Below are 17616 nucleotides of genomic sequence, written 5' to 3' on the forward strand. Positions count from 1 at the left end.
CTGATTTTCTGCCAGTAGACCAGTTCATGAGTTACTCTTTGATATGCTTGCATATATATTCTTTGGAGGAGACTTGACTGTTTAGTAGTGAACTGTCTCATGGTAACAACTTGATTTCAGCCATCATTGCTCCTGAGGATACTCACTGTTTTTAATTATGTAACATAGTTATGAGGCCCAGGGGGGATTGAGCTCAAGCAAAATTGTCACCTTCAGAAGACTTAGCCAGCCTGCATCTTGCTCCTGGAAGTTCTGAGAGAAGGTCTTGTGGGATGGACTGTGATTCTGGTGAATTTTAATATTGGCAGCATATGGCCTGTGAGATAGGTATTATTATCCCTAATGCAAATTTCTAGTGTATCACTGTTTCTTGCTTTTGTAATGGAAAACAATCTGAAAAAGAGTGTTTGAGACTTTTCATAATGAACTTTATTACTGAGATTAATAATGCTCTTGGTTAGTAGAGTATAAACAGTACAGCAAGTGGTCAGCTCTTGGTAGTTCTGTGGCTCTCTTAGTACTTGGATGGGAGACCAAGGAAAGCCAAGTTTAGTCAGGAGATCCAGCTAGTGATGCATGGTGGTATTTTTTTACTGTCTTGGTTTCAGTGTGGACTATGAACATCCTGTTGAGATCATTGATGGGTCTTATTCTCATAGACTTAAACCCAAGGATGAAAACTTGAGTGAACTTTTCATAACAGTTTTCACTTACTAGAGTCAGTCTCCTGGCAGAAATTCACATTCACTTTGTGTATACCCTTGCATTTTGAAACCTTTATTTTTCTTTATGCTGTCACAACTTAGTAATGAGCCTTTCCCAGGTGCAAAAACCCTTCCAGGCCTCCTAGGAGAGGGCAAGTGATGCCTGTACAGCATATGAGGGGCTGTTTGAGCTCCTTATATATTCTTACTGTATGCAGGTGTTGCATCTCATGGTTGCCAAGTAATTCCAGAAGTGATAACTTTTCCAAATGCTGGTTTTAGGTTACAAGTCATTCCTTGCTATTCTTCTTTGATAGTGAAAAAATTACAAGAAAAATGGGGGAATTCTCAATTGTCTGTGGGGGGAAAAACCACCCTAGACAGCTTGTCTTGTTTTTGTCTGCAACATAATGTGTTCTGAAACAAAAAAGGAAGTGCAATTTGATTTTGTTTGAGCTAACTTAAAGGAAAATCTTAAGTTTTGTGTCTTGTAGGTCTCAGCTAATGTATTGTGTTACTGCAAAGTTTGCAAAGGTTTTTAGAGGCTGTTACTGAGTTACAGGGATGTGAATCAGGACAGAGATATTGCAGGGTGCATTAACACATTCCATTTTAATGATATGACTGTTTGTTTTTTATTTTGTAATTGAAAAAAATGAGATTTAATGTGTGCCAAACTACTGGGCTCTAGACTGAATATTTAAATTGAATTCTCAGATGCTATTTTTGACCAGCATTGTTACTTAAAAGGGGCAATGTGAAGGTCTGGTTTGTTCCACATCATTACACAAAATAATTCTGGAGGTTTGCTCCCTTTTCATCCTGTCTAAAGCATTATGACACTTGAGCAGACAGGAGTTCCACTTTCTGTGATGTTAGGCAGTAGTACAAGTTATACCTGTAGCTGGATATGAAACTGCCATGGAATAAAATTTCTGAATATGGTCAGTTTCTCTATTGCTGGTTTAAAGCAAATAGCTATGATTGTTCCTAAGATGTTTGTAGCCCATTAAAAGTGTGCTCTCTGGAGATACCTGGTTACTCTGATCAAATCTATTTTTCATGTTCCTTCTGCATACTGTTGTGTTTAAGTGATATTTTTATAAATACAGTATGAATATATGCATATGTCTAGTCAAACTGAGACATTTTCCACATTTTTATATGCATAATCTTGGGAAGATTTTTTGAAAATGGGTGTACGCTCAAATGTAAAGCTGGGTACACAGATTATCACCACATGTGATCATTTCTCAAAACTCTTCCTTTGATTGGAGCTGAGATTTTACACTGCTTGTTACTCTTCAAATATGGCTGTGGCAGTTTTTTTTTTTATAGTCCTGTTGCTAAAAACTTGAACATGTGATTTCGTAATGGTTCCAAGGATGTTCAGCTTTGTAAACTTGAAGTCCAGGTTTTTTTTAAGATTGATTGCTCCAGTGTTTCTGATGAGATGTTACTAAGCACAGTTAACTGTTACTGTTTCACCCAGTCCACAGTACTGATGTGCAGTCCCTGAAGGCATCAGAATTGTATAGAAACCATTACTTTGCATATAAATAGGAAATGCTCTTAAGTACTTTACTGCAATTTTAACTACTTATGAAAGCAAAAAAAAGTTTGTGACCAGGCTCATTTCTAATATGATACAGAGGCTGTAGTGATTTAGTATAAGCAGATACCACAGTACCTGAGCTGCTGCCTTAATAGAAATTGTACCAGTTTGATGCTGCTGCGTCTGTTCTTTATGTGCTGTGTTAATTGACTGAAGAAAACTTAGTTTTGAGTTGATAAACACAACTTTTTACACATCTGTAAAATTTTGTGTAGATGTTCTATGTACCTGACTGGAAGTAATTTTTATCAACTGAAGTCCTTTTTGAAGCTTCTGCCTAGGTGACTGAGGTGGTACTTCTCTTAAAAATCAGGTTTCTGTCTCACTGGTGTGAACCTGAGACCAATTTATACCAAGAAGTGAGGTTAATAAAATTACAGGAGCAGTACAATTGCATTTGGTTATTCCTGTATAAAATCTGCTTCCAAATGGCTGGCTGTAAGACTGAGTGTGATAGAAGCCATCAAAACTCCACTACCAAAGTGGATTAAAGTGTCATCATCTCCACTTTTCATAGGAAGCAAAGGCGTTAATATTACAGATGTTTTTCTGTTCTGATGATCAGCAATTACTTGTACAAGTTTCTTATAAGCTAGTCCAGATCCATATCTGAAGTCTGAGAATTAGACATGGATTTAGACTGAAATGTCAGAGGAAGTTATGCCCCCTTAGAAGTATCAGCTGGCTTCTCTTTGAAAGAATGCTTCACTTTTCAAATGCATGCTCATACTGGCTGCTTTTCAACAATTCAAATTTAATATCTCTGTTTTGATTAGGGGTTGGTATTCACTTACTGGAAAAGCTATCTATGCATAATTGTTCACATGAACACTGTCTTTTTCTTTGACCCTTGACATCTGCATTTGCTTGTCATTTCATATTTATTGCCATTGATTACTGTACCTTGTGCTGTTAAATCCTGATCACAGTGTCTCAAACCTGTGTTCCTTTGATCCAAAGGTAGATGGGATTGACTAATGAAACTGGCAGTTATTAGGAGAAGGAATTATATAATATTTGTGTCTTTCTAGAAATAGTAAACAATTGCATTAAAGAATTAAACCAGAACAAAAATCAGCATGGTAGTAAATCATCTGTATTTATCACCCTTCTCTCCTGCTGTTTTTAAACTTTGTGGCTTTAGTATGTAATTTCTTTTCTCATTTTTAACAACTCTGAAAATCTTCCCTTGAAAAGGCTCATGCATGGTTGCTTAGCTACAGCATTGTATGTGTGTTATGCATTTCACCTTCTGAATAAAAATAAGATGAATTTTAGGAATTTCCTATTCATTAATAAGCACTGAGGAACAAAGCAAAAATGTAAGAGAAAATGGAACACAGGAAAGTTACTTAGTGAATATTTTTTTTTCCTATTTTGTTTACGCATTTTCCTAAAAATATCTGCATTTAATCCCTACCAAGTAGAATGGTACAATAGACAGTGGGTTCTGGGGATAGAGAGAAGAGATTCTTACTTGAACTTCAATAAGCAGGTTACTATAAAATGTGTAGATAATTTTTTATTAAAAAGTCAGTGCTTATTCTCTTTCTTAGCAGATACTGATATAAAAAGCACCTGACTTTCTCATCATAGTTGGGGTTTTTTTGGTTGTAGTCTCAGAGGGTGTAGAAACAGGCAAAAGATCCAAGTTTGCTCTTTCCACACCAACTCCCTGCTCATATTCTGGTGTATACTTTGTGACTGGACACAATCTCACTGTGGGCTTTTGTACCATAGAGATGACTTCCAGATAAATGGATAGGAGAAATTGTAAAATTGTATTTTAAATTAAAGTAGAATTAGCACCTTTGTTTTAATGGTAAGGTAGTTCATAATTGTAACAACTGAAGTTACAAAGAGACAGTGAGGTGAAATACACAACATGCATGCCAAATTGTTTTTCTCCTAGAATCTTAACTCCTCCATTCCTTTTTTTCCCCGCATTCTGTGATAAGCAAGTAATTTCATATCAATGTTTTCAAAAATTGGATTGTGATGCTGTGCTAAGTGCTGATCCTGTGGATTCTAGAGATTTGCTTGGTTTCTAAAAATCTAGATATTTGCAATGCTGTTGGTAGGACAAAGTGCAAAATCTCTTTTCTGAAAAGACATGTTTCCTCTCCGGTTCTGGACATGTCCTTATTAAAGATTTGGAAATACTGTGGTTAAAGTCTTTGACCTGAATCTGTGCTCAGAGCTTCCTTGAGGAATGGAGCTCTGTGCTCGTGGCACAGCACAGTGTGCACTGTCTGTGTGACACAGTGGTCGTACATTGGCCTTGTCCTTGTCTGCTGCTGCCTTCTGCATGTGGGAAAAGGATGTTAAATAACCAGCTCTTCATTTCGTGTCTAGTCTCTGCAGTAGAAGTTTTAAAATATTTGCAAATTGCTCTAGGTCAGAGGGGTGTAAAACTTTGATAATACTGTAGATTTCAGCCTTGTGTTATCTAAAGGACCCTTATAAGTTGACAGAGGGAATAGATTTGTTCATAGAACATGAAGCAGAAATAATTTGTTCATGCTGTTTTCTGTGTGTCTTCTCAAAAGAGACTCTAAAATAGGATCTTTTTTTGTTCTTCTTTAATAGAAATCTGGTTAAGAAGTACTGTCCTAAACGCTCACCAAAAGATGAGGAACCCAGGTAAAAATGTCCATTTCAAGTTCTGTGTGTAAAAAGTGAGAACTAATAGTATATGCTGTCCTTTTATGCATTTTTTTAAGATAAAGTATTTAATTGCTGATGACAACAAAAGAATTGTGCTTGGCTTCTTACTGTAGTTCTGCTATAACTCTCAAGCATGTTTACTTCTATAGGTATTTTAATGTAGTAGACATGGCAGGTTGTACTTGCTCCCTTCCAAAACAGTCTTTAGGAAACTTATATTTTGAAAGCAGAAGTTTAGCTTGCTCTATGTATAGACTAGTACTGTTTTTTGAAGAAAAGTAAGTGTGTGTCCTTAGGCTTTAGTTTTTTGCTTAGTAAGATTTTCAGTGCATTTTTATGTCAATACACATGTAGCTATGCATCTCTGTAGTGAGACATGAGTGTACACAAATCGTCATGTTATGGGCAAGAGGAGCTCTTAAAATGCTGACTTGCTTTGACTCCAGAGACAAAATAAGTGGATGTCTACTGATGGAGGAACAATTTGTGCTAAACAACTTTATTTATCAAAAATGTGCTTGTTTTGCTGTCCATTCCATAGCCATTTAAAAATTTACTTGAAAAAACAGAGTACTTTTTTTTTCTTTAGGGGTAAGTCTTATAAATAAAACAAGTGGACAAGTTTCAGGTTGCAGCCAGAGCACATACTGTGCAGAGTGCCTGAGAATTCAAAGTAGGATTTCCTCTAGATCGTTTAACTATGTAAAGATCCTGGACCTGAGGGAATAGGCTTTCCAGTGCTAGAGTGGCATTTGAAATTCCCAAAAGCCAAGCCTATGGAGATGGCAGTATTCCACAATTCAAAGAGAGAAAGATGTATATTTTAATGTGGTGCCTGTTTTTTTTTTCCTTTCTTCCCTTCCACACGCACTTCCTACCCTTTGCCCCTCCTCTTCCCCCCTTTTTAGTGCCAGCCATAGTGGCACCTTACTTCCAGCCAAGAGGTGGGCAGGCAAACAGGCAGCTGTCTCCAGAGCTGATAGCAAACTTGTTCTGTAGAATCCATCGGCATGCATAGGAGTGGCATGGTTGGCATGCTCCACCCTCGAGACTACCAAGCACATCATCTCTGCAGCAAGCTCAGCCTCCAGCCTAGGGACGTATGTATCCGTTCCCAAGCTCAGGCCCCTCCCTGGGCAGCTTAGGAGATACCACTATACTACAGGGCTTGCCAGGTAGTATTCTTCTTCTTTCTTTTCCATCCACAAACCCCGTGTTCTTGTAAAACGTACTTGAAGAGACATTGCAGCATATAGTACATGCTAGGCTTAACATAGGCTTTCCCAGCTTGTGTTTCTACTCTAACTCAATTAGCATAAGATAAGGTTTATTGTAAAATGTCTGTGTTTTTTTATTTAATCAGGAGTACAGACTATACTAAAATAAGTATATTTTAAAAAGCTAACTTTAGTTTGTGTGTGCTTTCTGTCAGGTTTACTTCATGTATTGCCTTCTTTAACATCCTCAATGAGTTGAACGACTATGCAGGACAGCGAGAAGTAGTTGCAGAAGAAATGGGACACAGAGTGTATGGAGAATTGATGAGATACTCTCATGATCTGAAAACTGAGAGAAAAATGGTAATTTCTGTGCTTTTAGATTTGAAACTAGGATATCAAGATGTATGTCTTTTAATGAACTGATGTATTTGTTTACCCATTTTTATGAACATGGCAATACATAGATTTTGTAATACATTTATAAAACACATTTAAGGTTTTTCAATACTATATAATGTTATATACTAGAATACAGTTATTAAACCTAAAAATTATTATCTTGGGAAGACAGTGCTTGTTGTAACCTTTTTTTTTGCTAGTGTACCACAGTATCTGTGATACAATTCTTGCATGTTAAGTAATGTCTTCCAAAGAGTATGGCTTGTGGAAGATACTGCACATCATAGGCTGTCAACTAGAGCAGGGACTAATTAAATTAATGGTAATAGTACTAAAAATATAGGCAGATTTAATTTATTTATGTTGTTTTTAGCATCTTCAGGAAGGGCGAAAGGCTCAGCAGTATCTGGACATGTGCTGGAAACAGATGGATAATGTGAGTTTGTGTTTGGATTTTATTCCTATTGAACTTAAATAAGATATACTGGCTGTAAGTGGAACTGTTTAGCTGTAAGTGGAATTGTTTTCATCTGTCTTGCTTAGATTTAATACTTAGGTATATTACTGAATGTTCAAGTAATTTAGTAACCTAATACAGTTCAATGTATTTATAGTTCCGCGATTAAAAAAATCTCCTGTAAACAACTTCTGTGTTTATGTTTCAGAGAAGCCTTGGCTTTTATCCAGCATAACCAGCATAAAGAAATCTGGTTTTAACATGGGTACAGACTTTGGTTGTTTCTCCTTGGGCTATTAAAAATGATAGTTTATTTTTATGAAGATGAAATCTTAAATGACTGAATTTGACTTGAGCTTGAGGGCTTGTTCCAAGGTATATTCAATAATATCACTATAGACTATTGTATTTTCAGGAGATAGAATTACTATTTAACAGATAAATACAGGAAGTGTATATCTCAAGGTCAGACTATAAGCTTCTTTTTCTTGAAACAAATGCTTTTAAAGATAAGAAAATATAAAATTCAGCCAAGTCTGTTCAAGATGAATTCTGGTATTCTGGTTGTCTGTCTTAAAAAATTATTACACCTTTGATTCAGATTAGTGCGAAGCGGTACTGGAGTGAATTTCTGTTTTGTTGTTGTGGTCCCACATGAGCAGGGTCTTGCTTCCCTATCATGTCAAAGAGTTTAATTCATCATCAGAGGATCAGAATAGAAGCATATGTGGTAGTTTTATTTGTTACTTCTTCATCAAGATAGTTCCCGCAGTTCAGCTCAGACAATACAGTACCTGAGTGCATAGTCAGTTTTTTAAATACATTTAGATGCCTTTAAGGGACACACTAACCTCAGCTGCCTGACTTTGCTGTGAGGCAGGAGCTCAGAGTCTCAGTTGTAGTTTCTCTCTAGAGATGTGAACTTCTGCAACAATTTTTCCTACAGCAGTTGTCTTGACAACAGCCACATATGGAGAACATCAAGTATATTGAATACTGTTGTCTGTGCTACCTACAGCTGTGCCACTTGACATGAATACTGATGATGATTGTCGTGCAGATACGTCCTTCAGACTGCCTTCAAAATAATATTTAGTTGACCTAGTTGTTGTGCTAACAAAGTCCCCCTTTAAAGGGGACTTAGTGAATTTAAGATAGTTACATGGAAGCTTTGATATTTAGAATTCAGAACTAATGTACAAAACCGAATGGGAATAGTGGCTGTTGAAGCAGTAAGTTTGTGCCTTTTGTAGAGCAAAAAGAAATTTGAGAGAGAATGCAGAGAGGCAGAGAAGGCACAGCAAAGCTATGAACGACTGGACAACGACACCAATGCAACAAAGGCTGATGTTGAGAAGGTAAGGGTGTGGTGGCTTTTCTTTACTTTATTATCAGTTGTATTTCATTTACATGTTAATCATCAGTACTGAAACAATATTCATTGAATGTGTAACATTTGTGAATAAAAAATGCTTACTTGTTATGTGCAAAATCAAAGTTCCAGTGACGTGGTAAGACAGCAGATGAAAGGAATGTGCTTCAGAATCAGAATGGTTTGGGTTGGAATGGACCTTGAAGACTCCCCTGCTATGGGCAGGGACAGCTTCCACTAGACCAGGTTGTTCAAAGCCCCATCCAAGCTGGTCTTGAACACTGCCAGGTGTGGGGCATCCACAGCTGCTCTGGGCAAACTGTTCCAGTGCCTCACCAACCTCATAGTGAAGATTTTTTTTTCCTAATGTCGAAGCTAAACCTGCCCTCTGTGAGTTTAAAATCATTCCCCCTTGCCTATTCACTACCTGCCCTTGTGAAAAGTCCCTCTCCAGCTCCCTTGACCTGCTGGCCACGCTGCTTTTGGTGGAGTCCAGGATAGGGTTGGCTTTGTGAATGCCCATTGCAGGGGCCCCCAGGTCCTTCTCCTTGGGGCTGCTCTCAACCCATTCTCTCCCAGCCTGTGTTAGTGCTTGGGATCACTCCAACTCACATGCAGGACCTGGCACCTGGCCTTGTTAAAGCTCATGAGAGCTCTGGATGGCTGTGCTGTGTTCCTTTAACTGGCAGCTGTCTGCTCTTTGGTACCTTGGGGTTTATAGGATCAGTCACTTCTGTGGGTGTTAGGATACACATTTAAGCAGTCTGGCTAAGTGATCATTGCTTTCTCTGTGTATAACAAAGGAGGTTTTGGAGTGTCAGTATATGCCAAGTCTCACATTCTTTATATTTCAGTTATAAGGATGTTGGTTTTGATGACTTGTGACTACTGTTCTTGCACAGTTGATAAAATAAAATAATGCTGTGTGTCATTGAAAAGTACAAGACATATTTAACCTGGTAACACTTTCCTACTAGGCTAAGCAACAGTTAAACCTGCGCACGCACATGGCCGATGAAAACAAAAATGAATATGCTGCACAACTACAGAATTTTAATGGGGAACAGCACAAACACTACTACATTGTCATTCCTCAGATTTACAAGGTAAAATAATTAACAGATAAAGTATGTCTAATCCTTTTCTAAAGAAGAAGTAGACTTTAAAATTAAAAACTCTGGTTTTTTGGATGTTAGTGGATCATTTTATCAAGAAATTACCATAATCCTGAGACAACTTGTGTTTTTTCATGAGACTGCTTATCATACTAATGCTTAGATTTCTAATGAAAATGCTTGGTTGCATTTTGTCTAAGATTTTATACTTTGTAGACTCTTTTTTTAAGTATTTCTGAAAGGGTCTGGCAAAATAAACACTTGAGAGGTCTGCGTGGCAGAAGATATTTAAAACAATCATTCTAATAAGGGTTGATCAGTAGCTCTCAGGATCCTTGTGTGTGTGTGTGTGAATGCTCTGCCTGTGCTGAAGTGATGGTGGCTGTGGTTTCATGGATCTCATGCATGAGTTTAAAAGGCTGCATTGGAAGCAGAAGTTCCAGCACCCTCCCAGCCCCCAATTAATCTTTGCTCCGTCAGTGTTAGCAGCAATCCACAGATCTCTCCAAACCAAGTAAAAAAGTTAAAGATTAATACTTTGCATCTAAAATGGGGGTTTCTTGAGATGCTTTATGTAACTAATAAGATTTTTTTTAACATTCTTTCAAAAACATGGACTTTGCAAAACTGGAAAACCAGTTAAAAATAGTTGGGAGCATCAGGTGAGGAGAGTTCAGAAATGTGTTGGCATGTACCTTCAACCATTTGGGAAAGATGGGTGGGAGCTGATACTGAGACAGGGAGTGAGGAAATGGAAGGTGAAACACTGGGTTTATTTGAAGGTATTCAACTTAAATAAGCTTGATATTTTCCAGCAGCACAGGTCAGTTCATTGTTTTTTTTCTCTTAATCCTTACTGGAAGTTCCAGGATTCACAGGAGAAAATTACCTTGGCTTATTAAAGCATTTTCTAATATTTTAACTGTTAAGCAGCACCACAGTAGGTCTGACTTCACACACTGCTCCAAGAACTGCAGTCAGCTCCCAGGAGAAACAGGTTGATCATCTTTGTAGCTTGCACCAGACTTTTGCTTTACTGCCTTTATTTCTCCAGGGTTAAGATCCATTATCAAAGATATTACTCATATTTTTGAACTCTACAGTAAGAGCAGAAAGGCCTAGTCCTGTTTTCTCTTGGGACTACACTTTTATTACTTCATTGCAAGTATTTGGTGACATTCTGTGGGAAAACCTTGGAGAAGGGTTTAGCACATCTAGGTGGTTGTTTTGTCTTGGAGAGACGAAATTGAATATTGTTTGAACATCTGCCTCAGTGTAGATATAGGAAAGGTCCAACATCTTACCCAGTTTTTGACAACCTACTGGTATATGTTTTACTGATTTTTGGTTTTCTTTGGGGTGTTTTCCACATTCAGGTGAAAAGCCCAGAGCTGTTGTCTTAATAGTATTTCTCTTGAATTTATTCTTTTTTGTTCTGTTCCGGTAAACTTTGATTGCAAATCTTATGTAATGGTATTCTTCTCTTTATTTTCTTGCACACTGCTAAAGGAAATGGTTTGTATTTCAAATCAGAGTGTCTAAACTGCAGATAATTTTAATTTTTCTTATTTTTCCTATATTTTAAATAATTGGTATTGCTTGGAAGATATGATAATAAAAGCAACATGGATATATTTATCACCAGAGAGGAATTACTTGGAACTACAAGGAGAGAGTGAGGAGATGTAGAAATCAGTAAAATTTCTTCACTGTGGTTTTCGTTTTTGCATAAAACAAATACTTAAACAGTTGCCTGTAAACACTGTACTTGTGCTTTATAAAAGAAAAAGGAAAAGTCCCATCCATTACATGCTTTTTAGAAATCAAAGAGCATTGATTGATGCTCTTAGGAAGTTATGAAGAGAAGTCTTCATAACTGTTGTACTGCAACTGTGTCAGATTGTGTCTGAAAGGACTTCTAAGTTGTGGTTTTTTAAGCAAATAAAAATACTGAGAAAGCATAGAAATTCTGTCCCACACTGTGGTGACCAAAGTAACTGCATATGTCAGGATCAAGGAGGAAAAAATTATCAAATGAAAGCTTTTTTTTATCTTTCTTTGCACTTGCAGCAACTTCAAGAAATGGATGAAAGAAGGACTATCAAACTTAGTGAATGTTACAAAGGCTTTGCTGACTCTGAGCGCAAGGTTATTCCAATTATCTCAAAATGCTTAGAAGGGATGATCCTAGCAGCAAAATCAGTTGATGAACACAGAGTAAGTAGAACGGAGTAACTTTTTAAATGTGTGTGAGCAATTGAACTGCTACAAAAGCTGTGAAGAGGGGAAGGACTGACTTACCCCGTACAGTTATCTTTCTGTAGTCAAATATTTGTTTCAAAAGAGTTGTGACTTTGATTTCAGCAGAAGGGACCACTTCTGCTTTTGTTGTGCGTTGTCTTTCTCTTTTTTGATTTAGTGTAATCTGAATATCTTTGACACACTCTCATTTGGGTGTGATTTTGGACACATTATTTTGGTTATCCTAAAATATCCTGCAATACAGTGGTCAGTATTTTCTCCTGCATGTGACATTAAAACATACAGAGGGTGTTCACTTAACAAAGCATTCATTCTGTGTCCTGCTTGACTGCAGCAGGTTCTGTGCTATTTTATCTTATTATATCTAGTTTCTTAGTTCTGTCTTCATTTCAGTGCCAGTGTTGGAAGATTAAAAGGTGGAAAGTAGTTTGGCCCTGTTTTAAATTTGTGGTCACCCTTGGGAAGTATTTGCTGGGATATTCTGAACAGCAGAGTATGCTTTGCTATACACTCATGAGCACTGCTGAGATAAAAGAATGTTGTTACCTTACCTTGCTCTGTCCAAAAGTGTGTGTTTTGAGCTCACTCTTACTTTCTGTGCATCTCTGCAATTAAATGAAAAATTTGTCTCCATTTTTTTCTCTCTGGTTCTTGATGGGTTTGCTTTTTAAACTCCTTAATGTCCTGTGTTTAGGACTCTCAACTAGTGATAGACTGCTTCAAATCTGGTTTTGAGCCTCCTGGAGATTTTCCATTTGAAGACTACAGTCAGAATATTTACAGAACTATCTCTGATGGAACCATCAGTACACCAAAGCAAGAGGGAATGAGAATTGATACAAAAACTACGGTCGGCAAGGCTAAAGGAAAGCTGTGGCTATTTGGAAAGAAACCAAAGGTAACAATTAAGAAATTACTATTTGGAAAATGAAAATGATAGTAGCTTCCCATTCCTGTAATGTTTCTAAGATTCTGTAAAGACTTTCTGTAGTTGCATAGGGAAGGTGTTAATTGTGAATGTAAAAATAAGGAGAGGGGAGAGTATGCTTTGGAACTGGGCAGACTTCAGATCTGTTGCTGTGGTGCAAAAAGCAACCCCCTTCTAAATGTCACATTTATATGTAGAACTGCTCTGTAGATTTTTATTATACCTGTTGCAAGTTTTGAAAACTCCTGAGGTTTCTCTGAAAACATTAAAGTTTATAATCTGTCACTGGTTAAAACATACTGTGGAAGCTCCATAAAGGTAAATGTCCTAGAAGAAACACTACTAGGAAATAGGTAAAAATATTCCTATGCTCAAGAAAAAATTGAAAGCATTGAAATTACTACTTTGTTTTCCTATGAGTTACAATTAACACTTTCTGTGCAAGATGCCTTTTTGGATCAACAGCAGATTGTCACAACATGCATTAGCTATATAAATGAATGGAGCATGTACATATTTAAATTTTATGCTTTATCTTTATTTAATATTGGAGCATATCTGTGAGCTGTTTTAATGATTGCCACAAATTTTTGTGAGGCTATTTTAATGCTCCAAGCCAATTTCTGTCATTTATTACAGGAAACTATTCTTAGGGCTTCTTAATGGTAGAATTTATTTTCCAGTTGATAGTATTCTGAGAAAGTAGGTCTTTACAGAAAGGAAGGATACAGTTCATTCTTTATTCCATCCTCAGTATATTGTGTAACTCCAGCTGTGTGTTAAAACGGATTGTTTATTTTTCATGCAATATAATTAGTGATTCATAGCATGCATTAATACAGGGGCATATATATTGCATTTGTCTGCAGAGGTGGGTGAGATTCGGCCTGTTCTGAAATTACATCACAATTGCCAGTTTGACCACAAGGCATCTTTCTGAGAGTTTGGAGAGTTGTGTAAATGTACACGGGTTTCAGCCTGGACCTTGGCATTTGCTGTAGCTGTAAGAAATCCCTTAGTGTGGTGACAGCTGAAATAAGCTGACAAGACTTGCCCTACTCTTTCTTCTCCCCAGTTCACTCACTGGGTGTAGCATTCAGGGAGTCAGCCTTTTTTCTCTGCAGTGTCACAGGTGTGACACATGCGTGTACATACTACTTGCATCTCTTCCCTAAGGATCCAAATGAAAGATTTTGTCCCTGATTTTCACCTGGCTTTGGGGAGGATGGAGGAGCGCTCTACAAAACACCAGCTAGAAGCAAAATATTTACTGAAAGATACATATTTAATTCCAGATACTATTCACAGGTTTTAAAATATATTTTAAAATAATTTATTATAAAATCAGCTGGTTTACTACAGCTGGGGTATTCATGGGGATCTTTGGACCTTCATTTAGCAGGAACTATGGCAGGTCTTGACTTTCAGGTATTCCTTTACCTGTTTTTAATGTTGTCAAAGACATAAAAGGCTTTTGCAAAGAGAATGAGTAGTGCAGCAGTGGGAAATAGAGGAAAATTTAACTGGGAAAGAATAGCAGAGGTATAAGAGACAAAAAATGAGAGAAGCAATTTGAAAAAAGGGGAAGAGGTTCTTGGGATGATGTTAAGAATGCCATGCAGCCATTGTGTCAGTCCAGCTTGACTGCAGAGTTTGAGAATACTTTTTGTTTTAGTCATTCTCCATAGATGTATCAAATATTTCTGGTTTGGCTAAGCTGGTAGGGTACCTCAGTATCTAGGAGGAAGTAGTGAGCAGGGATGCTTGGGCTTCCAGGGTGATTGTAACTAAATTGGCAATAGCAGAGCCGTTTTAAGAAAAGAGACAGGGAGCTTTGGGATCTTGTTAGGATCTTGTGGCAGTGTTGAGGCTAAAGCGTCCTTCCTTCTCTGCAGCAACCTATAACTGAAGATTAATTCATGACTGAAACCTTTTAAACCCAATACAGTTATAGTATAAATGTGTCTGAAACGTTACAACCTGTTTCTGTGTTGGATGGAAATTTTATTTTTGTAAGACAGAATTTTCATTTTAAAATCACTTTGAACATTTGGCTTATTTATTGCTTTCTTTATTTCCACATTAGCCACAATCCCCACCCCTAACCCCTACTAGTTTATACACATCCAGTACTCCTAATGGGTCCCAGTATCCCATATTCTCCATTGAACCAGTGCATTATTGCATGAGTGACATAAAAACAGGGAAGCCCAGAATTCCTTCTTTCAGAAGCCTCAAAAGAGGGGTAAGTTTGATAACAAGTTGAAATGCATGATGGGCTATGAGCAGTGTGTTTGTGATGTGGCTTTTCTAATGCTCTTCACCCTCATTATAAGGCTTACTTAGTTAAAACTAACACTTCAGCCATAAGGTCACTTTTAGGATACTTTGTTCATACTGTATAGAAGTTACCAACAGATTAAAAAGAAAATAAAGTAGAAATATTCTTTATCACATTTGAAAATGCTCATGCTTAAAAAAAGGTGTTATAAAGAGGGTGCTCAGCATGTGTTTGATACCTTTTTTCATTGTTGTTCACATTCACAAATGTTTTCCTACCATCATGTAACATATTTTTGCAGTAATTAATCATTGGATATACAGTTACCACAAACATCATCTGACAGATCTGATGTCTTATTTGCTGACTTTGAAAATAGTAGAAGTTGATTACGAGACACTGAACTAAGAAGGGAGAGTTTAATTCCTTTTGTACATCAAATGTTATAGCTTCTGGTGATGGCAGATTTTGAAATACCAATTTTTTTTTAAAAACATTGCAGCATTAATGTGTTTTCTGATAAATTAGTTGCTCTTGTTTATCCTAGTTTCTTTTGGGTAAAATTATTGAAAAAATTACTACCAAATGCCACAGAGACTTATCAATTAATTTACTGATACAGTGGCATATTCTGCAAATAGAATTTGTCTGGAAGCCAGTAGAAGGGAAATACGAAATGGTTTCCTAGCAACATTTATGGTGCGAGTGATAAATGTACTGGCACTTTCCTGTTATGTCAGAAAAGCACAGGCTGCCCAGTTTATGTTGTTTAGTGGTATTTATCCATCCAAATAAAAAGGTAATTGGATGCATTTGGTTGTATATAATTAATAATTTTTTGGTATTTCAAGACAGTATTGACTTGCTGTCTCATGTGCATCAAGAATGGTTGACTGTTGCTGACATAGTGTGGAGATCAAGGTACAACAATGCTCTATTGCAGTCAAGTTACAATTTAGAGGCTCCCTTGTTGTCATTGTGAAGCAGAATGAGTTACAGTTAAAACTTTATTTATCTTTAGGTCATGTTGTGGCATCTAATTTCAGGCCCCAGATACCTTGGAAAGAGCCTCTCTGGCACTGCCGTTTTTTAGAAAATGCTTGTGTTCCTCTCAGTCCGTGTGGCGGGCAGCGTCTCCTTTCCCTTCTGAGCCGTTAGATCAGAATTTGGTCTGGTTGTGAAGGCAATGCCTCTTCAGTACTCAGTGAGGAGCGGCCTGGATGAGGGAGTTTTGGAATGGCACAGGCCTTGATTACACTTTGATTTTGTTGATCACTAAAGTATTAACTCCAGCCTCACAAATTATCACCTTGTACTACCAGTAGTTCTAGAACCTCTTTTGAAGGGAAAGATCATCTAACTACTACAGAATGCTAATGGAAAATGAAACCATATCCATATTGATTTTTAAATACATTCTTCATCTTGTAAAATTGAATTAATACGTTCTTTAAATAATTTAAATTTAATAATTCTTTAGCATTAGGAAGCATCACTAGGGTCCTACAGATCTAGACTCACTCCAATGTGCCATAATATTAAAGACTTCATCTCTGTAAAATCTTCAAGAATGAGCATTTGATTTATATATATTCTGAATTTCCTTGAATTTTAACAGACACCACATTGTTGCATATTTTTAAAGTCTTTTGAACTTAAATGTGTACTGGACTAGTAATAGATTTTTTTTTTTTAATCTCATTGATCACTCTTATCTTTATAATATACAATGATTAAATGCTTAATAGTATGTGATGCTGTTTCCCACATGTTTTCTCCCTGGAAAATTATTTCCAAGTGGTACTGACATGCAGAACTACTAAACCATAGAGTCATAGAAAGGTTTGGATTGGAAGGGACCCCAAAGATCATGTCATTCCAACCCCCTGCCATGGGCAGGGACCCCTTCCACTAGAGCAGGCTGCTCAGAGCCCCATCCAGCCTGGCCTTGAACCTGCCAGGGATGAGGCATCCACAGCTGCTCTGAGCAGCCTGTTCCAGTGCCTCACCACCCTCTGAATATAGTATTTCTTCCTAACATCTCATCTAAATCCATCATCTTTCAGTTAAAAAATGTTCCCCTTTGTCCTATGACCATCTGCCCATGTAAAATGGTAAAATGGTGCTCAGTTTGCTTCTGCTGAGCTTTGTCTGTGAGTGGCATCCATCAGCCAGTGAAGCATCCCGGTCATTTTGTTTAACAGCCCCTGTACAAGATCTCAGTCAAGGTGCTGGAGATCACAAACCCACTGTCCCTGCACTCTGTGCTTTGTGCAGTACATTTTCCTGTCATTTTCCAGAGCAAGAGCAGCAAGCAGTAGCTGTAGAGCAGGTTACTGACAGAAGGTGTGAGCCAGTGTAGCTTGCTGTGTTAGTGCTGCTGCTACCTGCTGCTGCTTCTCCTTCGAAATCTTAACAATTCCAGCAGTGTCAGTGCTTGTGAGAGGTCTGTGCTTGATGCCACTTGGTACATAAAATATCTGCATTATCAGCAGTGATCTGTAAACCTTAACAGAGTTTTATTGGCAGACTCTTTCTGAAGGGAACAGGAGGTTTGTTTTTGTCATTTTGCATCTCTGGACTTCGAGATTCCTAC

General features: G+C 37.4%; 1 protein-coding gene across 4 annotated transcripts in view; it reads left to right on the forward strand.

Moving 5' to 3' along the window:
* The window catches only part of FNBP1L (formin binding protein 1 like), a 56494-nt gene that overhangs the window by 30062 nt on the left and 8816 nt on the right, over positions 1-17616 (forward strand). For 3 of the 4 annotated variants that reach the window (XM_041421473.1, XM_041421471.1, XM_041421472.1), the window contains 7 exons: positions 4909-4962; positions 6419-6566; positions 6979-7041; positions 8316-8420; positions 9412-9540; positions 11620-11766; positions 12506-12709. In XM_041421473.1, coding sequence (XP_041277407.1) covers positions 4909-4962; positions 6419-6566; positions 6979-7041; positions 8316-8420; positions 9412-9540; positions 11620-11766; positions 12506-12709 — 850 coding nt within the window. Of the gene's footprint in view, positions 1-4908; positions 4963-6418; positions 6567-6978; positions 7042-8315; positions 8421-9411; positions 9541-11619; positions 11767-12505; positions 12710-14825; positions 14985-17616 lie in introns of all 4 variants that reach the window. The other variant, XM_041421474.1, reaches the window with a different exon arrangement.

The sequence above is a fragment of the Onychostruthus taczanowskii genome, unplaced genomic scaffold (assembly GCF_017590055.1).
Source record: "Onychostruthus taczanowskii isolate IOZ18803 unplaced genomic scaffold, ASM1759005v1 scaffold7, whole genome shotgun sequence".
NCBI lineage: Eukaryota > Metazoa > Chordata > Aves > Passeriformes > Passeridae > Onychostruthus > Onychostruthus taczanowskii.